The sequence below is a fragment of the Aquarana catesbeiana genome, linkage group LG02, assembly GCF_042186555.1.
Source record: "Aquarana catesbeiana isolate 2022-GZ linkage group LG02, ASM4218655v1, whole genome shotgun sequence".
NCBI classification, from domain to species: Eukaryota; Metazoa; Chordata; class Amphibia; order Anura; family Ranidae; genus Aquarana; species Aquarana catesbeiana.
The window spans coordinates 597,945,741-597,970,775 of record NC_133325.1 but is presented as its reverse complement, the minus strand read 5'-3'; the positions used below and the strand labels follow the sequence as shown (position 1 = coordinate 597,970,775).

The following is a 25,035-nucleotide window of genomic DNA, read 5'->3' as shown; positions in this document are numbered from 1 at the left end:
TTTATCATAGGCCTTGTTGACTCCTCTCCAAATGTAGCGTTTATGGTTGTGGCCAAAAAGCTCAATTTTGTTCTCATCACTCCTAATGACTTTGTGCCAGAAGGTTTGAGGCTTGTCTCTGTGCTGTTTGGCATTTTGTAAGCGGGGTACTTTGTGGCATTTGCGTAGTAATGACTTTCTTCTGGCGACAAGTGCCTCCTTATTGTGCATCTTGAAGTAGCCACACCACATGTTTTCAGAGAGCCCTGCAATCCACCTGAAGTTATTTGTGTATTTTTCTTTGCATCCCGAGCAATTTTCCTGACAGTGGTGGCTGAAACTTTAGTTGGTCTACCTGACCGTGGTTTGGTTTCAACAGAACCCCTCATTTTCCACTTCTTGATTAGTTTGAACACTGCTGATTGGCATTCTCAATCCCTATGGATATCTTTTTATATCCCTTTCCTATTTTATACAGTTCAACTACCTTTTTCTGCAGATACTTTGACAATTCTTTTGCTTTCCCCATGATTCAGAATCCAGAAATGTCAGTGCAGCACTGGATGAAAGATGCAAGGGTCTGTCAGGAGTCCAAAAACTCATTGACCTTTCATTCACACACACCAATGAAAAGCAAACCGATCACAGGTGAGGATGGTTACCTTTAATAGCCATTCAAACCTCTGTGTCTACTTGTGTGCATGTTATCAGGCCAAAATCACCAGGGTATGTAAACTGTTGATCAGGATCATTTGGGCAGTTGCTGTTGTCAATATGATTTAAAGAGTAAACACTAACCATGAGTGAAAGAAATGTTTGTGTTATCATTCATTTTCTCTGGCTAAGAAATCACAAATTCTGCCAGGGTATGTAAACTTATGAGCACAACTGTATGTGAAAAGTGTGGCGTGCATTTGTATTCAGGGAGTGCACGACTAATAGTTGTCCTGTGGACAGATTCTCCCACCTGAGCTGTGGATCTCTGCAGCTCCTCCAGAGTTACTATGGGCCTCTTGGCTGCTTCTCTGATTAATGCTCTCCTTGCCCAGCCTGTCAGTTTAGGTGGACTGCCATGTCTTGGTAGGTTTGCAGTTGTGCCATACTCTTTCTTTCCGTTTTCGGATGATGGATTGAACAGTGCTTCGTGAGATGTTCAGAGCTTGGGATATTTTTATATAACCTAATTTTGCTTTAAACTTCCCCATCAACTTTATCCCTGACCTGTCTGGTGTATTCCTTGGCCTTCATGATGCTCTTTGTTCACTAAGGTTCTCTAACAAACCTCTGAGGGCTTCACAGAACAGCTGTATTTATTATCAGATTAAATCACACACAGGTGGACTCTATTTACTAATTAGGTGTCTTCTGAAGGTAATTGATTCCACTAGATATTTGGTTAGTGGTATCAGAGTAAAAGGGGGCTAAATACAATTGCAAGCCACACTTTTCAGATATTTGTAAAAAATTGTTGAAAACCATTTATTTAATTTTTTCAACTTCACAATTATGTGCCACTTTATTTGTCTATTACATAAAATCACAATAAAATATATTTTATGTTTTTGGTTGTAACATGATAAAATGTGGAAAATTTCAAGGAGTATGAATACTTTCAAGGCACTGTAATTTATTGCTTTAGCCCATAGTCCTATTTTAAGTTGTGCTACTGTATTAGTAGAAGGTGTACCCACTGAGGAGTCAGACAGCATGACAGAGGTTCTGTGCCAGCTCTGGTAGAAAACGTTCTTATCTTGTTCGTATAGTACAGAACACAGGCAGAATGTTTATGCACCATGGGCTATAGGTGTGTACCTTCAGGTGATTGAACACTGGCAGAGATTTAGAGGCCAAGCCCCCTGGGTGCCTTCCTTATAACCCTACTCCACTCCCTGTGGCCTTAGTTTAGTCCTAGCGTCTGGCGGTGATGGACCTTTTCGCCTTCACTGAGTAACTCATCTTTTAGCTTTTTTTTTTTTTTTCTTTCTTATTTTATCTTCCAATTCTTCAATCAAGCACGCACTATCTTCTAATGCCAGCTTAGAAACCATGTGTCTGGATGAGCACAGCCTTGATAAAATCTTGGGAACTGTACCTGGACCCTACGTTGTGGGGATAGCTTGTAAGATTGCATCAGGCACTGAATCCCGTACAGATGCTCACCTTAGCACTTGGTTCATTGCACTGAGTTAGCCATGTCTAGGGTCATGGTCCATTGCTTTGAAACCCCGTCCCTGAGGACCCTTTAATGGGTATGTCTACTATGATGGGTGAAGCCTAGACGTTATTTACAGTCCAGCATCATGGACCTGTAAGACCGGGTCATCCTACATCTGACGGTTACTATGAAAAAAATAGGGGCTATGTTTAGAATGTATTTACTTCACAATACAAACTTTTCAAACTTGATGCTAAAATTCAACCACTTTAAAGCTTAGTCTTAGATTAATGCCCTGGTGTTACATCACACCACTGGTCTCACACTTTAAGGCCACTTTTGCCTAGAGCTCTTATAAGGTACTAAGGTGCTTTTTCTTGCCTTTCTGCCAGTAGGATTCCTTACAGGATGGTTTACACCTGGGTTTCTGCATAATCCTTACGGACATGCTTAACATATTCTGCAACCTTTTCTATGAACGCCCCACTGGGGAATTTCCTCTTTTCTAGCTATGTTGGAGACCAGACAAAAGGGAGCCAATGCAAACTCACAGGTGAATATTTACTCTTGAAAAGTGAAATAAAATACTCAAGCGCTGAAATGGATAAAAGTGAGTGAAAAGGTGCTTGAAATCAAAATAAGATGTGAATAAAATATAAGTACTCAAATAGTGGAATAAAGTCCCATGAATTGAGGGGGACAAGGTAAAAAAAGAAGAAAAAAGATTAAGCTGCAATCAATCAAAAAGTGTATCGGTCACCTCTAAACAAATTAGTGTAAAATGTATTGATGCGCTCAAATCAACAATACCTTGTGTATAAAAATAAGAATATATCACAAAGCCCACACACTGGTGTGATAAATAAGTCACTATCAATCAACTTGAACCTAAGTGAGCCATGATAATTGACCTTTGGTGAGTGAAAATTTGGTAAATTTTAAATAATAAATATATCAATAATTAAATAACCACTAAAAAACGGGAAAAATTTGGACTAATCCCCAGATAAGGTAGTCTCTGCAGAGAACAGTCATCATCCTTTGAAATGCATAGTCATTATACAAACATGACGATATATCACTAACTTGCAAGTGTCACTTATCAAGCAGCGCTGTTGATAGGTGTCGGAGTGTCACTTGTTATAGATATAGGTGATGACTTGTGTTTTTTACCCAGTTTCGATCATGTAAGAAAGGAAAACAAAATAGATCATTGCGCAGAGATCACACACATTGCAGCTAGGAGTAGTACAAAGACCGGCACACTCTCATATCCCTGCATGTGTTCAGGCATGAAAAGAGAAAGATACAGTCAGCTGCTACGAGCGCAGCTCCTCCAAAAAGCCGCTACTGCTGTACTAGGCTCTCGTAACCAGCAGTACTCGTCACTAACTCCTCCCACGCGTTACGTCACAGACCGCGTGACTTTCTCAAGGATAGCCTTGAGAGAGACACGTGGTCTGTGACGTAAATGACTGTTTCTTTCTCTCTTCATGCCTGAACACTTGCAGGGATATGTGAGTGTGCCGCTCTTTGTACTACTCCTAGGTGCAATATGTGTGTGATCTCTGCGCAATTATCTATTTTGTTTCCCTTTCTTACATGATCGAAACTGGATAAAAAACACAAGTCATCACCTATTTCTATCTATAACAAGTGACACTCCGACACCTATCAACCGCGCTGCTTGATAAGTGACACTTGCAAGTTAGTGATATATCGTCATGATGTTTGTATAATGACTATGCATTTCAAAGGATGATGACTGTTCTCTGCAGAGACTACCTTATCTGGGGATTAGTCCTAATTTTTCCCGTTTTTTAGTGGTTATTTAATTATTGATATGTTTATTATTTAACATTTACCTAATTTTCACTCACCAAAGGTCAATTATCATGGCTCACTTAGGTGCAAATTGTTTGATAGTGACTTCTTTATCACACCAGTGTGTGGGCTTTGTGATATATTTTTATTTTTATACACAAGGTATTGTTGATTTGAGTACATCAATACATTTCATACTAATTTACTCTTGAAAAGGCCTGCGCAGCACCCAAACTGAGTGATGATGCGTCCCTTGCTGTGGAGCAAGAACCTGTTTTAATACTGGTCTCCGCATCCAATTCTAGTTCTATTTCAGGCACGCAACACGGGGCCTATTTGACTAATGCACTTTTCTCAAAATCTGTCACATTTCATTAGTCGGAGCCCTAATACAGCCATCTTCCATCGTACGGGGCCCAGGAACATCATGCCTCTTCTCCTATCTCCATTTCTCCATGGGATATTCCAGTTCTAGAGGATGCAGACACAAATAAAAGATGAAGAGTGCACTGAAGAAATATTAGCGTTGGCTGCATAAGACTTCTCCCTCAGATTGTCAGATATATTGAATAGGGAGCTTCAGGCAACATGCTATCTAATGTTAAAATGTTTCCTCTATCCACAAAATCTGTGCTGTCTGTACCCAAAGGGGCATGAAGGAGAGTCTGAGACGTACAAAACCCTGCAAAATGTTTCTGTTCATGAACAGGATCTGCAGTTCATAAACAGATAGCATGTGCATGACCTAAAGTCTGTCCAGGAAGTAAGGCAGAAGTAATGGAGCAGTGTTTTTAAACGGCCATGAAGGCAGAGAGGTAAGCGTGTGTAGAATAAATGTAAAGCCGTTTTGTTTTTCCAAAAGAAGTACGTTAATGCTCTATTGGTACATAGGGGAGCTGGAATTTAGAAGAAAAAAACCGGTGAACTTAGCCTTTAAGCTGTCCAAAGGAATTAGGAATAATGGTCTGGCTATTACCTGGCTAAGTTCTTTGAGGACTCTCGGAAGTAAACAATCTAGTCCTAGTGATTTATTTGTGAGTTTTTCAAATCTTTCAGACACTGGCTTCTGTTAGCCACAAGGGTACATTCAGTGATGTGTTATGATTGATGCAGTCTTTATTACTATACCCCTCCTTTTCCTTTGTAAAAACTGTGCAGAAGAATGCATTTAGTAGAGTTGCCTTCTGTTTGTCAGTGGTTACCAACTTCTCCAGATTATCGTATGGAACCAATATCCTCTGACCTCACTTTCTTACTATTAATATATTTAAAAATTGGGCAGGATTTTAAATTACTTTCCTCTGCTATGTCTCTCTTGCAAGTCTTTTTTTTATCTGCCCTGATTGCACTCTTTACATTTCTTATTGCATCACTTGTAGTGTTGGAATATCGATAATGACCCCTTATATTTTTTTAAAGGCCATTTTTTCTCTTATATGGCTGTATACCCACAAGACCGGTTCAATAGAACTCTGGGAGTAAGCTGCACAATAAAAAATTTTGATGAAACCCTCGGATAAACGAGTGTGAAAAAAACCTGCTATAGGCAGGTTTGTTGTTGAGTCTGAAGGCTAGGATGTCCACATCCGGAATCACCCATTTTTGGCATTACAGATTGAAGACAGCTGGATGATGGTCCCATTCCCATTGATCCAGGTGAAGTACTCTAGGTGAATGGAAGTCTGGAGGTTGCAGCTGAGATAATCCGCTTTCTAGTGGTCCACTCCTGGAAGTGGACTGCAGAAATTTAGTTTATGTCCAAGAAATGATCTGGTTCACTTCCTTCAAGGCAGCCAAAAAAATACTGACCTTGTGTATGCCATGTGAAATTTTGTAATTTGAAGAAGATTTACAGTGAAGAGTGAGTGTAAATACTGCACATCCTAATTTCCCATTGGCCTAGTGGGTACTAGTAGGTTATTGATTTACTTTGATATCTAGTGACATTTATTAGACACATGCTGAATACAATTATTCACCTTTGCATTTATATATGTGTGTTTAGAACAAAATTGATGGCTTACACCATATAAGTGCACACATATATTTATGTATTTTTAGTTCATTGTTTTCAGTTTTTTTCACACTCATTTATCAGAGGGTTTCATAAAAATTTTTATTGTGTAGCTAACCCCCAGAGTTCTGTTCTGGTCAGGTGTTTGCACAGTAACAGACAACACTTAGCACCACACTTTCTGCTTCACTTGTCACTTCACAATTCGTCTAATTGTTGTGTTGGCTGCTTTCTATCACAGTCGGTGCAGTATTTACACTCACTCTTCACTGTAAAATTTCTTCAAATTACAAAATTTCACATGGCATACACAAGGTCAGTATTTTTGTGGCTGCCTTGAAGGAAGTGAACCAGATCATTTCTTGGACATAAACTACATTTCTGCAGTCCACTTCCAGGAGTGGACCACTGGAAAGCGGATTATCTCAGCTGCAACCTCCAGACTTCCATTCACCTAGAGTACTTCACTTGGATCAATGGGAATGGGGACCATCATCCAGATGTCTTCAATCTTTAATGCCAAAAATGGGTGATTCTGGATGTGGACATCCTAGCCTTCAGACTCAACAACAAACCTGCCTATAGTTTGCATGTTCTCCCTGTGCCTGTGTGAGTTTCCTCCCACACTCATGCTGGTAGGCTAATTGGCTCCTGCCTAAATATGCATGAATGAGTTAGGAACTTTAGATTGTAAGCTTCTTGAGGGCAGGGACTGAGGTGAATGTACAATATACTGTATATGTAAAGAACAGCGTAACATGTAAGCGCTATAAGTACCTATAATAAATAAACTGCCTCTGTTTGTTCCAAGAACCAGGGATCCTCTAGCCTCAGATGTTTTGATAATCCCCTGGCCTCAGTTTAGGCTAATTTATGCCTTCAATAAAATAGAGCAAGAGAGGAAAATGGTGATTTCTAATTGCACCATGTTGGCCCAGCTGGTTCTTTCGACCTTCTTCCTGTCTTTTTAAAAACAAAATTCAGTTATGACAGCAATGTTGCCATGTATCTGCTGGTAACAGCAAATCAGACAATACCATATTCTTATGAGGTCTGTTCTCTTTCAGGAATTGATTGATGACTTCATATTCCCAGCATCCAACGTCTATTTGCAGTATATGAAGACCGGAGAGCTACCAGCTGAGCAAGCTATCCCCGTGTGTAGTTCACCAGCCACTATTAATGCAGGTTTTGAGCTTCTGGTTGCATTAGCTGTGGGATGTGTTCGGAACCTCAGACAGATTGTGGATACATTAAATGAAATGTATTACTCAGGTATTGCACATGAAAGATGCGTTGATACATTAAATGCGTTTTAAATAGTTATTGCAAATGCAAGACTTGTAAATGGATCAAAAATGTGAGTGTGTAAGGCATACCTTGGCAGTATATCTCTGCAAAAAACTTTCAGTTACTTTGAAAACCGTAAACATTTTGGTGCGATTTGTTTCTTTAGATAACTTTCTGCTAAAAAATATATTTTAAAAAATCTTCTTTCCTTTTACAGGTTGTGAAGCACTTACAGAATGGGAGTATCTGCCTCCAGTTGGACCACGGCCCCCCAAGGGTTTTGTGGGGCTCAAAAATGCTGGGGCTACATGCTACATGAACTCTGTTATCCAGCAACTGTATATGATACCTGCCATTCGTAATGGAATTCTTGCTATTGAAGGCACTGGCAGTGATGTTGACGATGACATGTCTGGGGATGAAAAACAGGACAATGAGGTACATTTTTAAAGGGCAGTTCCAGGCAACAAGCAGTACTTCTTTACTGCTGGAGTTGTTTCACAGTGCTTTTTTGGTGGACCCTCATCCTCTTGCCATAAACACTGTGCTGTACACGTTTAGTTAACATTAACTTGGTGTATCCTTCAGCCATAGGTATCTAAGGGTTTTTTTTTTCCTTAATTTTGAAAATGTAGAGAACTGTTCCGTTTTTTTTTTTTTTTTTTTTTTTATCATCTCAATCTATGCTCAGGAGATTTTCTCACTTCTAAGTCTATTGATATTCTTTTCATTAGGGCAACAAAAAGAAATTGGTAACTTTGGGGAAAGGCTCAATTTGGTTATGCTTTTGTTTCCCCCCCCCACCATCCCTTAACACGCATCTCAAATCCTCTCCTGGTTCAGCACTGTGCCTGGCTGCAGCTCATCTCTTCTTCACTTCCTCTTCACACAGAGAGCAGGGGATGTCATTGGCTCCTGCTGCTGTCAGTCAAATCCTGTGAGAGAGTGGGGGGCATGGCTAAGCTGTGCTGTGTGTGTCTTAAGACTTGGGAGTGCAAACAAGCGGCTCCTCAGCATGCAGTTTGCTGAGGGGACACTCGGAGAAGAGAAATTGCGAACCCTGTCAGCGGGGAACAGAAAATATGGAGTCCTCCAGTGCTGCAATGTCACCGGGCTGTGAGGAAGCATCAAGGGACTGGGAGGGGGAGAATAGAACATCCTTAGAAATTATTTATGGAAATCAATATCTAAATATAAAATCACACAGGAGGAACAGCCCGAATGTATTTATTTCTGGTATCTCCTCACACCTAGTATCCTAAACTCCCAATATGCCGGTCATAAAATTCAAAGGGGAGACTCTCACTCTATAAATACACCCAACAGGGGGCGTGGCCTGAATGTGTAACAGAGCGGATGTTTTTCACTGGAGCTCCGATCCTACCACCCAATTACCAGCAATTTGCAGCCCTCGTTTTCCGCTTCAGAGACCACCACCTGGCAACATGAGATCCTCACCCGCTATTCAGCTCCGTTCGGATGGTTCCATCTAAGACCTGCGCTACACAGCTCTGCTTGAGCACTCTCCACCCCTCTCCAAGAAGATCTTCTGCAGCAGTCATGTCTGCCAGCACACAGACCACTGAGGAGCGTGTGGCTGCAGCTTCCTGGCAGCGATCACGAAATGTAGAGTCCCTGACCACCAAGATAGATTATGTGGTGACAGACGTCAGCTTAAAGCGGGGGTCCACCTATCTATCATTTTTTTTTTTTTTTTTTGAGTTCATTCACAAACTTTTCTTCTCAGCATTACATACTCACATATTGTGTGTAATATGTCCGCCTGTGACAGATTTCGTCGGAAAGAATAACTTATATTATTCACTGCAGGCGGTTTCCATCTTCATTGTGGGCATTTGAAGCCCACAAGCATTTATTTCCTGGATGTGGTGAATGCTGTGCTCCCAGCATTCACCGCTCGTTCCCGCACATGCTCAGTGGCATCCTGGGAAGCCTGAGACTAGCTCCCAGGAGTCTGGGAGAGGCTAGAAACACGCCTACTCCCACGGGAGGAGAACCAGGAAGTGCAAAGAAGAATAGAAAAATAAAAGGTAATTACGGCGATTTCAATTTTTTTAAACGGCATGTCAGCATCTAGGCAAGGAAGAGAATACATACAGATATTGTTCAAAATTTGGGTGGAACTCCGCTTTAATCTGTCAGGACCTCAAAAAGTTTCGATCCCAGGTCTCATAGTTGGAGAACCGGGGGTTTCCACAGTGGAGAATGTAGTGAGATCAGATTCCAGGGATCTCTGGGCCCTGCAACTACAGCTACGGGCGTTGCAAGAGCAAGCTATAGACACGGAATACCACCTCAGGTGGAAGAACATTCGTATCCTGGACCTACCTGAACCCTGAAGGCGCTTCTGCCTGGTTGGATACCTGTTGAGGCCCCCTCTGGCTTTTCAACGCTGCTGACACTCTTCATAGCACTAAAGATACCAGCTAAGTACTGCATCTTTTCCCTTTCTGTATCCTAACTGTGCTGAGGAGCAATACATCCTTTTTTCACTTCACCCAGTCCTTCCATTGTGGTTTCTGCTCACCTGTACCTTTCTGGAAACCGCCTCCTTCGGTGGTTCCCTGCCCTCTTGGCTTTCCCTCCTGTCACTGAAGCTCCAGTGCAGTGTTACCCCTATGGATACTACTTGTTCCTCACAAATATTCCCCCCCCCCCTAAACAGAGGCTCTCTTCAAGTTCTTTGCACATAGTATTGTACTATTTCCTGCTATTATTCTAGTTTTTTGGGTATCAGCCCTGTCTGCGTTCCCCCGAGTATTAGGTTATAATGCTAGACAAGGGCAGGGGTGGCACCTTGGTGCCCTACAGGGAAATGTTCAATGTTTTTGTTTTTGTTTTGTTTTTGTTTTGTTTTTGTTTTTTTTGTTTTTTTTGTGTTTTTTTGTTTTTTTTTTTAGGTCTTTGCTGCTCCTGAGATAAATGTTTAGGCTCCCTGAACCCCCTCCTGCACTTACCATTCCTAAGGTATATGATGGCTACACGTGATAACACCAACTTCACCATTCTGTCTTGGAATGTCCGTGGGCTAAACTCAAAATTGAAAAATGGTGCTCTTTCTTTATCTTAAAAAACCCCCCCCCTCAGATTTCTCCTTTGATAGGGGAGTATCTATATTGATTAGTAATTTTCTCCCTTGCATTGTTGAACAGGTTCACACCAACCCCCCCCCCCCCGTGCAAATATGTGTCACCGGTCCTACTATGTTCTATTCTAGAGAGGATCATCCTGTATTGTCCTGCTAAATTGTTGTTTATGGGTGACTATAATGCCATCTTAGCCCCTGACCTGGACAGACCTATTCCTCCTAAATATTCTTCTGCTGATCTGCTTACCTGGGCCCAGGCGATGGGAGTCACCGAGGTTTGGAGATGTAAACATCCATCGGCTAGGTCCTATTCTTGTTTCTTCACCTCATACAAAACTTCTTCTTGAATTGACCTGGCCTTTGCGAATCCGGCCATGTTGTCAGATGTCCTAGATGCAACGTACTTGCATAGTGGGCTTTCAAATCATTGTCCTTTTTACACCTTACCATTTGTTCCCCCTATTCTCGCACCTCTAACTTCTGGGGTCCCATTGGGTCTCCCATCTGACTTTGGCACACACCATTCCACCACATCTTACAGAATATTGGGAGCTCAACTTGGGGTCCTCTCCAGACATTATTTGGGATGCCTTTAAGGCGTTTACCTGGGGACGATATATATTTCTTCTATTGCTGGGATTCGTAGAGACCAGGCTGCTACTACCACTGCCCTTCAAGACACTGTGCCAACCCACATGGAGATCTATGCTGCTGACTGCCACTGATGCCCATTTTGACTCGCTCCATGCTGCAAAGCACAAGCTTCCTCTTCACCTCACAGAAATCACCAGGATATATCGCTATAAAAACACAGGTTTTTTTTAACAGAGTGACCGCAATGGGCGTCTCTTGGCAATGTTGGCACAACATCACTAGCCCCTGACCTTGATAACGAACATAGTGACCCCCTCGGAGGAGTCAGTCTCCTCTCTGCCAGCTATATTGGACACTTTAAGACAATTCTATCACCCTCTCTATACCTCTGCATTGCCTTTGGATTTTCAGCCTCTGGACCTGGCGGCCTGGCTGAATCTGACACTTGGTTGGCTCTCGGATCCAGAACGAGAGGCTTTGGTGAGACCGGTTACCCTAGTTGAGGTCCTGGTAGCAATTGGGTCCTTCCCTGCTGGGAAATCACTTGACCCAGACGGCCAGCCCATAGAATGTTACAAGACCCATGGGGATCTCCTTGCACCACAAGTGGCCCATCTTTCTTCCCAGTGTCTCCCGGCCTCTGAGTCATGCCCATGTTCTGCTGCACAAAGCACCCAAAGACCCTACCTCTTGCGCCTTCTACAGGCCAATCGCCCTCCTTAATGCAGATTTCAAAATTCTCACTAAATTGCCCACTTTGAGAGTACAGCCCTCTTACCCACCATCATTGCGACTAACCAAACCGGCTTTATGGCCCAAAGGGTGACTGACATTAATTTAAGAAGACTGTTTTTACTAATCTACATGCACGACACCTTAACGTGGACTCCAGGGTGGTGGCCTCACTAGACATTGGAAAGGCCTTTGATACCGTTGAGTGGCCCTTTCTCTAGGAGATTGTACGTAGAATGGGGTTCCTCCTGGTCTTCATGAAATGGTTAGAAGTATTCTATGAGAACCCCACATCTATTAAACTGGGTGGAGGTCTGTCACAGCCCTTTTCCTTTTCCTTATCCAGAGGTACTCAGCAGGGCTGCTCTCTCCCTCTCTCTCTGCCCCTGGTTGCCATTGCTGTGGAACCAGTGGCGAAGTCCCTCCGTATCTCCCCAAAACATTTTAAGGGCTACATGTTGGTTGGCTGGAGCAGAGGGTGGCCCTATATGCAGATGACCTCCTATTTCTAAATGATGCTGGCCCCTCCCTCCAGGGAGCCCTTCAGGTCCTTAACTCTTTCTCCTTTGTCACAGGCCTCAGATTTAACTGGGTGAAGTCCCTGCTGTTCCCCCTTGATTCTGCAGCGCGCACCACTACTCCCCCAGATATTCCCTTGCAATGGGTCGAGAGCTTTAGGTATCTGGGGGTGGTGATCTCCAGACAAGCTTCTGATTTTATATCTCTGAATCTATCCCCGGTTCTACAAGAGGTCCGGCTAAAGCTGTAGGCGTGCTAGTCTCTAACCTTTTCCCTTTTTAGGATTCATTAATCTGCTTAAATTGAAAATATTACCACAATTTACCTATTTATTTTGCCATTCCCCACAATGGATCCCTAAATCATTTTTTTTTTATACATTTAAATTGTCTCTTCTCCTTTTTATAGGGACCCCAAAGCCCCAGTTTCAAGTGGTCAACGTTAATGGGTCCTACCTCTCAAGGGGGCCTGGCATTCCCTGATTTTTATAAATATTTCCTGGCTACCCAGCTGGTCACAGATGCCTGGTGGCTGAAAACAGACCCTACTAATCCCACTACTTTAGTTGAAGCTGCGGTAGTAAACTCCCTTGAAGCATTGGAATTTCTATTTCTAGGTCCTCATGCCACATACCCACTGACAACTTCTATGCTCACTAAGCTTCATGCCTGGGGTGCAGGACTTCTGAGTACTATCCCAAACTGGCAGTTTCTCCTAATGCTCCCTTATGGTTAAACCTCACTTTACACCAAATCTATAAATTGCCAGAACCTCATGCTTTGACTAAATTTAATATCAAGACAGTATCCCCGCTAGTCACCAATCAATCCCTGGCGCCCCTATCCCTATTGGTTTCTGATTTTAATGTCCCACTGTCCTACTTTTTTCATTATTTTCAATTCTCCCATGCCTTCAGCAGCCAGTTCTCTCATTTTGCCCCTCAGGTTATACAGTCAGCATTAGAAGAACTCCTCAGATCAGAATGCACAGAAACACCCACCTACCAATTTATACTCTCATCTTGTTATGACATCCCTACCTGTTTTTGAGAATGCCTCAGAGATAGATGGCTTCAAGATATCCCAGACCTTGACAATGATGACTGGGATGACGTATCAGATTTCCCCTTTCGGTCCCTTGTTTCCTTGAGAGATCGTTTGATCGAGTTGAAAATATGCACGATGGACTGTTTCACTCCATACAAGTTACATAGAATGAACTCCAGCTCTTGAGTGCTGGCTCTGTGGGGGGGGGGGGCTGCCTGGAGATTTTACTCAAATTTTTTGGACCTGCCCGGTCTTTGTCGGATTCTAGAAAGAGATATTGGCACTCATACAATTTGTTACTTCCATATTAGTACAACCCTCCATGTCTATCTGTATTTTGGGCTTAATTGAGCAACTAATACCCACAATTGCAGGGCACACCTTAGCCTACTTCTTTTCTATGCCAGGAAAGCTATAGCGCTCCACTGGCGAAAAACAATCCCCCCACCTCTTGCCTTTTGGAAGCAACTGGTAAACAATAGTCTGCCCCTCTACAAAAGCGTCTATGCCCCAATAAATATGACAAGATCTGATCCAAGTGGCTAGCGGAGAACTCAACAGCTTCTGTAGTGTCCTCGGTTTGAAATCTCTTACTTTATAACTATCACTTAGCTGAATGCCACATTATTTTTCTTGTTTTACTTCTTTCCAGTTTGCATAATTGAAGCCTGTGCTGAATGTCGGCCTAAGGGAGCCATACCTCCTTTATTAGTGATGTGACCCTTTTATGCTGTTTAAAACCACATGTTGCGGTGTACAGGCCCGGATTTACTCCCTTTGCCGCCCCAAGGCCGGGTCTTTCAATGCCGCCCCCCCCCCCCCCACACACACACACACACACACACACACACACACACACACACACACACACACACACACACACACACACACACACACACACACACACACACACACACACACACACACACACAAACACACAAACACACACACACACACACCACATCCTTTATCGATGACTTCTACAATAGATCAATTAAAAACATATCTCCACACATGAGAACACTGAAAATAACTGGCTTTAATTGTACAGACTAAAAATACTTCAGGGTAAGCGCGCGAGGGGTAAGGATTTTTCGCAGGCAATTTTTCAAGGCAATGGCTGGTGTTAGTGCTTCAGTCATCCCCGGCACCATGGTTGTTATGGTGTCAGGATGATTGAAACACATTACTTCTATCATTACATTGTAATATAAACTGAAATAGTTCAACTCACCATAATGCAGAATCATTGGGAGCCCTGAGCGTGCCACCATCTCTTGTCACTTGCCACTATGCCTGCCACCAGATGGGGATGTCACTTGCCACCATGCCTGCCACCAGATGGGGATGTCACTTGCCACCATGCCTGCCACCAGATGGGGATGTCACTTGCCACCATGCCTGCCACCAGATGGGGATGTCACTTGCCACCATGCCTGCCACCAGATGGGGATGTCACTTGCCACGCTGCCTGCCACCAGATGGGGATGTCACTTGCCACGCTGCCTGCCACCAGATGGGGATGTCACTTGCCACGCTGCCTGCCACCAGATGGGGATGTCACCTGCCACGCTGCCTGCCACCAGATGGGGATGTCACCTTCCACGCTGCCTGCCACCAGATGGGGATGTCACCTTCCACGCCGCCTGCCACCAGATGGGGATGTCACCTTCCACGCTGCCTGCCACCAGATGGGGATGTCACCTTCCACGCTGCCTGCCACCAGATGGGGATGTCACCTTCCACGCTGCCTGCCACCAGATGGGGATGTCACCTTCCACGCTGCCTGCCACCAGATGGGGATGTCACCTTCCACGCTGCCTGCCACCAGATGGGGATGTCACCTTCCACGCTGCCTGCCACCAGATGGGGATGTCACCTTCCACGCTGCCTGCCACCAGATGGGGATGTCACCTTCCACGCTGCCTGCCACCAGATGGGGATGTCACCTTCCACGCTGCCTGCCACCAGATGGGGATGTCACCTTCCACGCTGCCTGCCACCAGATGGGGATGTCACCTTCCACGCTGCCTGCCACCAGATGGGGATGTCACCTTCCACGCTGCCTGCCACCAGATGGGGATGTCACCTTCCACGCTGCCTGCCACCAGATGGGGATGTCACCTTCCACGCTGCCTGCCACCAGATGGGGATGTCACCTTCCACGCTGCCTGCCACCAGATGGGGATGTCACCTTCCACGCTGCCTGCCACCAGATGGGGATGTCACCTTCCACGCTGCCTGCCACCAGATGGGGATGTCACCTTCCACGCTGCCTGCCACCAGATGGGGATGTCACCTTCCACGCTGCCTGCCACCAGATGGGGATGTCACCTTCCACGCTGCCTGCCACCAGATGGGGATGTCACCTTCCACGCTGCCTGCCACCAGATGGGGATGTCACCTTCCACGCTGCCTGCCACCAGATGGGGATGTCACCTTCCACGCTGCCTGCCACCAGATGGGGATGTCACCTTCCACGCTGCCTGCCACCAGATGGGGATGTCACTTGCTACGCTGCCTGCCACCAGATGGAGATGTCACCTTCCACGCTGCCTGCCACCAGATGGGGATGTCACTTGCTACGCTGCCTGCCACCAGATGGAGATGTCACTTGCTACGCTGCCTGCTACCAGATGGGAATGTCACTTGCCACCAGATGGGGATGTCACTTGCCACCAGATGGGGATGTCACTTGCTACGCTGCCTGCTACCAGATGGGAATGTCATTTGCCACCAGATGGGGATGTCACTTGCCACCAGATGGGGATGTCACTTGCCACCAGATGGGGATGTCACTTGCCACCAGATGGGGATGTCACTTGCCACCAGATGGGGATGTCACTTGCCACCAGATGGGGATGTCACTTGCCACCAGATGGGGATGTCACTTGCCACCAGATGGGGATGTCACTTGCCACCAGATGGGGATGTCACTTGCCACCAGATGGGGATGTCACTTGCCACCAGATGGGGATGTCACTTGCCACCAGATGGGGATGTCACTTGCCACCAGATGGGGATGTCACTTGCCACCAGATGGGGATGTCACTTGGCACCATGCCTGCCACCAGATGGGGATGTCACTTGCCACCATGCCTGCCACCAGATGGGGATGTCACTTGCCACCATGCCTGCCACCAGATGGGGATGTCACTTGCCACCATGCCTGCCACCAGATGGGGATGCCACTTGCCACCATGCCTGCCACCAGATGGGGATGCCACTTGCCACCAGATGGGGATGTCACTTGCCACCATGCCTGCCACCAGATGGGGATGTCACTTGCCACCAGATGGGGATGTCACTTGCCAATGTTGCCATGCTGCCTGCCATCAGAAGGAGGAGGGCGGAACAGCGGTGCGGGCAATGAGAGATGTCATCTCTCTCCCCGCCGCCGCACCGCTGACACTACTAGCTACTCTCAATTTTTATAAAAATGGCGCCGGGCGGCGCAATCACGCTACTTCTCATGCACCGCCCGGCCGAGCTCTTACGAGCTTTCCCGAGCCCGGCCGGCTTCGGAACGGCGCATGCGCAGTTGCGTGGTCGGCTCGCGGCCATCTTTTCTATGGGCACTGGTGCCCATAATAGACTTTAATGGGCAGCACAAAAGGGGGGGCGGCCGCGAAGTCGCTGCAGGAGCGGCGCCGCCCCTACACCACTGCCGCCCCGAGGCCTGGCCTCAGTGGCCTTGTGACTAATCCGGCCCTGGCGGTGTATTGTATTTCTGTCACTTGCAAGGGCCCTATCTCCTTTTTTTTTTTTTTTTTACAGCCACTGTATGTTGCTATGTGTTGGTGACCTAAAACTCCATAACAAGGTTTTAAAAGAAATATAACAGGAAGACAGCCCCGTGATCCACCTGAAAGACAAAGGGTGGCTTGGGCTCACCACATTTGTGTAGACAGTCCAGGAGGGTGCAAAGGGATACCCAACAAACCACACAAAAAACACCACAGCAGAAGGCTCCAAACAAAAGATGAAAAAAACAAAACAAAAAAAAAACCCCAACAACCACAACAAACTAAACCCAAGATGGAAAACAACAACCCAAAACAAAGCAAAAACTGAAACGAAACCAAATACAAGACCCAAACAGGCCAAAACAAACAAAATAACACACATAATTTCTTAGGGCATGGGTGCTCAACCTGTGGCCCTTTAGCTGTTGCAGAACTATAAGTCCCACGCGGCATTGCAAGCTGCTGACAGTTACTCCTAAAGGCAGAGGCATGATGGGAGCTGTAGTTCCGTCACAGCTGGAGGGCCACAGGTTGAGCACCCATGCCTTAAGGTGTTAAGGTTTCTCCCTCCAGGCCCCATGATGCTTCCCCACAGCCTGAGATGACATGGATAGTTCACCCATGCACCATGGGTGTTTAGGTATTATATGGGGGTTTTTTTTTTTTTTCAGCATTATGGTAGAAAGTTATGTACATCAATTCTATCAGATTTCCCCGTAGGTGTAGAATTTGATCGCTAATTTAATGTTTGCGAATTGCTACATTCATCATTTGATGGATATGTAATATGCTGTGAGCTTGCCCTCCTTCACAGATGGATTGACTCTCTTGCCAAGTTATGTCCTAACAACATACTCACGGTCCTGTTTTACTTTCAACTATGTAGTGCATGGGCCTGTCTGATTGCACACAAATTGAAAGTGTTTAGGTTTGACCTTATATTATATGGTTTTGGTAAAAGGAAAAGGAAAAATCGAAAAAGTTGTATAGTGTGAATCCAGCTTTCGGATGTGTTCGTTCATAGCATGTATTTCTCATTCGTTCATTTACAGACACAGTGCTTCCTTATTCAGAACCATAGGGTTATACCTCCCCCTACAGGAGTAGGACACTAGGCAGAAAAAAGACATGGCTACGCCCATGGGCAGTCTTAGGTGATATACACCCCCTCTCTGCTATAGGCCTTCAGTTCTTTTTCTGCCTAGTCAGGACCTAGTTCCCTGCTGGGATTTCTAGTCCTGGCAGATTTTATTTTTTGTTTGTGGATTTCCTGAATTTTTTCCGGTGAGATCTGCAATCAACTGCTGGACTGGGCGATGGGCTAGGCACTTGATTCAGTGGTCTCCCCAGTCTGGCCAGCGAGCACGTGCAGACCGCAGCTATGCGCTAGGTCTGCTGCAACATAGCCCCACTGGATGGGGGCTGGCCCTGCGAGTTAAACGTCTTGCGAGATCGCATACGACTGAGTCTCGGCATGAGTTGCAGCGTCCCTCATGACCGACAACCCCCCCCACTTCGGTGGTGAGGAGGTTCTCTCTGAAGAGGTGCCTGGCTGGTCCTGGTATGGTGAGTAAATGTCCCTCCCCTCTCCCCTTGGTGGGTTTGCGGTGGATGCGGGCTCCTCCCCAGGTCGGTCCTGCAGGTTTCCCTCCACCCTTGCACCCTCTCTTCCTGAGGTGGATGGTCCCTGGAGGTGCCCTGGTAGTCCCCCTTTACCCCTCCCTCTATATGGGGTAGTGTGGTGCCATAATGGATCCTGGGGGATGGAGTTGAGTACTGGTGGGCAGGGTGTGCGCATAGCCAGGTGTAGTGGTTACCGGGGGGAGACACTGGGCTCTCCCGGGGGTCTGGTGCCCGGATCCTCTTTCAGGGGCTTTCCTGGGGTCTGTCAGCCTTGTGTAGTGCAGCCGGCGGCCATTTTGCCGTAGGCGGCGTCTTTTCCCTCTAGTGCCCGCTGACGTCTTACGGCTGGCAGCCATGTTTTGTGTAGTTCGGCTGCCATCAGGCAGCAGCGGCCATCACTGTGTAGCCCAGACGACGTTTTTAGCAGGCGGAAGCTCCTCCTTTTAACCCGGTGCTGACTCCTGTGTTATCCTCTCCATCGGACACCACGTGTGTGCGGGACTACACCTGAGGCAGCAAGCGCTACGCCGGTGGGGTGGCGAGTCTGGTGAGGTCCCTTCCTCTCTCTGCTGCAGGCTGTGGGGTGTCCTGGTGTTCCGGTACTGCTACCAGCGTGTGTGTGTGTGTGTGTGTGTGTGTGTGTGTGTGGGGGGGGGGGGGGGGGTTCCAAATTAATAACTACTGCAGTAGGGAACAGACACAAAAGATACACTCAGCATCTTTCCAAATAACTGTTCTGCTTTATTATGACGCAATTGAAGGTTTTTATGCACATGATTACGTAGGTATCACATTAATATTACAATTGTACATTTATGGTAACAAGGGGCATTACATAGGCAGGCTAATTCTAATCAGGACTCGAAAGAATGTAAACATTTACTGAAAACATTATTAGTGCTGTGGGCACAGTGAGGGCAGTGTGCAATACATACAAAATACAATACAATTATATACAGAACGTACAAATTTCCATTACACCCCTATGGCATCTCAGGATTTGGCGCTTCGGCCTGTCCTGGCCATTGCCCTGGTGTGTCAAACACTGACAGAGTGGGCGAAGCTGTTGTGCCGTGACCTGGAGGGTGATCAGTTTCCTCCTGCCTTCACTGAATTGGTGGACCAGCTGGTTCAGGAGCTGCAGTTTGTCTGCGATGCCTCTTTGGACGCAGCTTCCTTGCTTTCTAAGCTGTCTGTTTCAGCCGTAGTGCTTTGGCGGGTATTGTGGCTGAAGTGTTGAACTGCGGACCAGGCCTCTACAAAAGCCCTAGCTGATCTGCCTTTTCAAGGCAATCGTTTGTTTGGGGCCACTCTAGATGATATCATTAAGAGTGTCATGGGGGGGGAGTACTTCTCTTCCACAGTCAAAAAAGGGGAAGGAGCCACATCGCAAGTGGTCCCTCAGGGTCCACTGATAAAGGCTCAGTCTTTCAAGCCCTCCTCAGGAGGTTCCAAGCAACCCTGATCGGGCAAACCGAGAGCAGGGTTTTCCAGACCCCCAGATAAGGCTCCTTGGGCATGATGGGCGCCCTCACTCACAGTCCGGGTGGGGGGGGTGTCTTCGCTGGTTTCCGGGCCCATGGACCTCTCTGATAAATGACATGTGGGTCCACGAAGTGATTCTGTCTGATTACAAGATCGAGTTCCAGTCTTGTCCCCCAAGCAGATTTGGCACTGCTTTGGGACATCCCTATGGTTCTGAATAAGTAAGAACTGTCTGTCAGAGAACGAATGAGAAAATAGGATTTTTGACTTGCCATAAAACCAGTTTCTGAGTTCCTTAACAGACACAGCACCCACTTCTGACACTGCTTGTGACAAAACTGAAGGCCTATAGCAGAGAGGGGGGGGTGTAGATCACCTTGGACTGCCCATGGGCGTAGCCAAGTCTTTTTTCTGCCTAGTGTCCTAATACTGTAGGTGGCGGTATAACCCTATGGTTCTGAATAAGGAAGCGCTGTGTCTGTCAGTGAACTCAGAGAAATTGATTTTACGGTAAGTCAAAAATACTATTTTTTTTTTTTTTTAATGTTTTTATTTTACCAAGAATTTATTTTTGTTTGTAATAATCATTACCTTTTTCTACATGTTTGGGAAGAGTGTCTACTCAATATTTTCCTGGGGTGGTTATAAAAAAAAAGTTTTTTTTTTTTTGGCTAACAAAATGGTAAACCCATCAGGAATACCATCTATGACTTATAACCACTTCAATACCAGGCACTTAGACACCTTCCCGCCCAGACCAATTTTCAGCTTTCAGCGCTGTCGCAATTTGAATGACAATTGCACGGTCATGCTACACTGTACCCAAACAAATTTTTTATCATTTTGTTCCCACAAATAGAGCTTTCTTTTGGTGGTATTTGATCACCTCTGCGATTTTTATTTTTTGCGCAACAAATAAAAAAAGACCAAAAATTTTGAAAAACACGTTTTTCTTTGTTTCTGTTAAAACTTTTTGTAAATAAATACGTTTTCTTCTTCAATGACGGGCACTGATATGGCTGCACTGACGGGCACTGATACGGCGGCACTGATGGGCACAGATGAGGTGGCACCGATGAGGTGGCACTGATGAGGTGGCACTGATGATGGGCACTGATAGGCGGCACTGATGGGCACTGATAGGTGGCACTGATGGGCACTGATAGGTGGCACTGGTATGCGGCACTGATGGGCACTCATAGGTGGCACGGATGGGCACTCATAGGCGGCACGGATGGGCACTTATAGGCGGCACTGATGGGCACTCATAGGTGGCATTGATGGGCACTCGTAGGTGGCATTGATGGTTACTTATGGGTGGCACTGATAGTTGGCACAGATGGGCACGGATGGGCACTGACAGGTGGCATGAATGGACACTGATGGGTGGCACTGATGGCATTGCTTATTTGCAGTGATGCCCCTAAGGGTGGCATTGCTGGGCATCACTGCAACATAATTGTGCCAATCAGTGCCCATTTGTGGGCACTGATTGGCACAGATTTGGCACACTGGGCACATGTGGATGGCCATGGGGTACATACCTGGCCATCCACATGTTGCCCCTTCCCTGGTGGTCCTAGTGGCGATCCCTGGTGGTCCAGTGTGGTGATCTGCGGGGGGGCTGCGCTGATAAACAATCAGCGCAGACCCCCCCTGCCAGGAGAGCCGCCGATCGGCTCTCCTCTACTTGCGTCTGTCAGACGCGAGTGAGGAAGAGCCGATCAACGGCTCTTCCTATTGACAGCGTGATCAGCCGTGATTGGACACGGCTGATCACGTGGTAAAGAGCCTCCGCCGGAGGCTTTTTACCAAGATCAGTGTAGCGGTGTGTCAGACTGACACACCGCTCCACCGATCGCCGCGATGCGCGCCCCCGGGGGCGCGCTGCGGCATGTTATCCTGCTGGACGTCATATGACGTCCAGTCAGGATAACAGAACCACTTCCCGGACGTCAATCCGCTATAGGGCGGGCGGGAAGTGCTTCATTTTTGTATGCCTAGGATAGAACTGAAAATAGACTATCTTGTGATATGCCATACTTGTAGTGAAATGCTTATCTTTATTTAGCTGCTGTTGATATTGTAATCTAATACCTTTTTTTGTTGGTGATAATTTATTTTCTCTTACAGAGCAACGTAGACCCGCGGGATGATGTTTTTGGTTACCCTCACCAATATGAAGATAAACCTTCACTAAGTAAAACCGAGGACAGAAAAGAATACAATATTGGTGTACTAAGGCATCTGCAGGTCATCTTTGGGCATTTGGCTGCATCCAGATTGCAGTATTATGTTCCTAGAGGATTCTGGAAACAGTTCAGGTAGGTTGCATCCAGTAAAAATGTGTTCTTTAAATTCACTACCATCTATTGAGGGACACAGCTTGATGATAAGTAACCTAGAGTTAGTCTGCCTACAGGAGAAATAGAGAGTAGACACACAAGAACTGAAGGCCACCTCCCTTGAAGCTATAACCCCTCACACCATATTTTCTTTTAGTGTCCTTGGTAGAATAGAGTTTTTTTTCCCTCTCTGCCATATTTTGCATTTGACTCTAAAAATATTTCTTTTATCAACAGCTACTCGAAAATGTAGCATGGATATGGGAAATAATGGATGTGTCTTCAGTTAGCCAATGAATGCAGTTTTTCCCAGTTCTAAAAGTATATTGGTGGTCTCTGCGACTGTGTTGCAGTTAGCAATGACCCCATCTGTATTCAAGTTATCCAAGTTCAAGCCAATCATCTGGGGATTTCTTGCAGAGTTTTAGACAGAAGCAAATGTAGCTCCCTGGCCACATTTGTGACTCCACCTCTCACTCCTGGTACAGTATTAAATCCGGGAATGTAATAGTTGGATACATCCACCAAGATGTTTACCTTTTTTATTATAACCTTTTTTCAGTGGTTTGATCTGCAAGGATTAGAAATATCCCAAAACCCCTATATAAAAAAGAAATCTGCATGAAGTGCAAAAACATATACATATAAAAATTAATATAAATGTCAAGACACTAGTACTCTAGTTGTAAATATTTCTGAATAGCAGATAACAGTAAATACAAAGTGACCCTGTCCCTTTTTTTTAAACAAATAATTTCACATTACTAACGAATTCAAATGTGATGTCAAACATAAGAACTCAAAAATAAACTCAAAAATAATGTTAAGCAAATGTCTATTAAAAATTCAAAAGTGACCCCCCCCCCTTTGTTGTTTTTCCTGTTGGGCTAGCCATTTGAGGTTTTTTGTTTTCTCTAGGTTTCTTTCACTCCAGCTGTGTCCCCCAATAGATGGGGGAAAAATGTGTTTTAGGGTGAATGCAAAAATCCTATTATTGCTTGGTAACATAACCAAATAAACTCTGTCTAGGCCAGAATGGTTAAAAGTCTGGATTATTTGGTTCAGTTTCAAGAGTTATGGAGCAGTTTGCAGTGTTTTGGGGAATCTTCCAGACCTGGCCTGCTCGTATACAAAAACTGTTCTTGAGAAAAAAAAATTGGACAAATATATTTCATATGAAACGCAATATAATTGCGCAGTGACTAAGTTATTGATACTCCTGCCTTGCAGCAAAAGGCACCACAGTTTAAATCCCAGCCAGGACAACTACCTGCATGGAGTTTGCATGTTTTCCCTGTGCTTTTGTGGGATTCCTTAGGGTGCTCTGGTTTCCTCCCACATTCCATAGACCTTTTGTTAGGTTAATTGGATCCTGTAAATTGGCCCTAATGACTGATGTGTGTAAATTGTTGATGCTTTATACAAATCGAATATTCAGTGGAAATGCAATGGCCAATAGGCTTATATGATTATGTCTCTTTATTGGTCTTCATCTGTAATTGGATATGAGGTGTTAAAAATTGGTGCTATTAGTTTCTAACTCCCAGCGCAAATTCAAAGGAATAGAAAATGTAGAAATGCTGTCATTGGCTGTTTAACCACTTTCTACCCGGCCCATTGTAAAATGACGCCCAAGTGGGAGCCCTATTCTGGGAGGACATCATATGATGTCCTTCCCAGAACGCGTCTTGCAGGGGCCCTGCAGGCTGTGCTTCGGCTTGATCGGTCACCCTCTGTATCCGGTAAACACAGCGAGATGACTGTTCAGTGTACTGGCCTGCTGCCAGTACCATGTGATCACTGTGACCAATCACAGCAGACCACATGACAATTATAAACAATGAATGGCCATGCCATTCATTGTATTACTAGCTGTAATTGATCACATGGTACAGACAGGGCCAATCACAGCTTACACACTACACATTATTTTATTCAGTAAAAATGCCTGCTTATAGCAGTGAAAATCATTGCTATGTGCAATCGGTGTGTTAAAAAAAAAAAAAATCCTGTTCACCTTGCCAGAGTATTAGTTTTACTATGGTAACTGTGTTGCTCTGGTCATGGTATGTAAAAAAAAAAAAAAAAAAAAAAAAGTATTTTTTAAATACATAAGATCACCAGTCAGTGTTCCTGATCACTGCCACAACAGTTACATGATGACGCTGCAGTGGTGACAGTGTTTATTAAAAAAAACTAAAAATAAGTCCTAATTTTCCAAAAGATTTACAAAAAGTTACAACTTCAAAGAACGTGCTATGCCCATTTTACTAAATATCTTAGACTGTCTACTTTATAAAAAGGAGTCAGAAAATTGTGAATTAACATTCACAGTTTACCTACTTGTTACTTATTTCATATGTAAATTTTCACACACCTCCTCTAGTGGCTCTCTGTGTATCTGTTGTTGAGGTAAACGGCTGTCTATTGGTCTACTCCAAACAAATTAACACATTAGACTTGAAGGATGTTTCCACTTTTGCCGTCAATCTTGAGAAGACCATACAGCATGTCTAATAGAAAAAATAAATACCCTTTTAGATGTTTCTAACCTTGCAAATGCAACTGCCAATG

General features: G+C 45.1%; 1 protein-coding gene across 4 annotated transcripts in view; it reads left to right on the top strand.

The window, feature by feature from the left end:
• USP9X (ubiquitin specific peptidase 9 X-linked) overlaps nt 1-25,035 on the top strand; it is a 365,419-nt gene that overhangs the window by 241,763 nt on the left and 98,621 nt on the right. For all 4 annotated transcript variants that reach the window (XM_073616321.1, XM_073616319.1, XM_073616322.1 and 1 more), the window contains 3 exons: nt 7,040-7,247; nt 7,480-7,700; nt 22,250-22,440. In XM_073616321.1, coding sequence (XP_073472422.1) covers nt 7,040-7,247; nt 7,480-7,700; nt 22,250-22,440 — 620 coding nt within the window. The remainder of the gene's footprint in view (nt 1-7,039; nt 7,248-7,479; nt 7,701-22,249; nt 22,441-25,035) is intronic.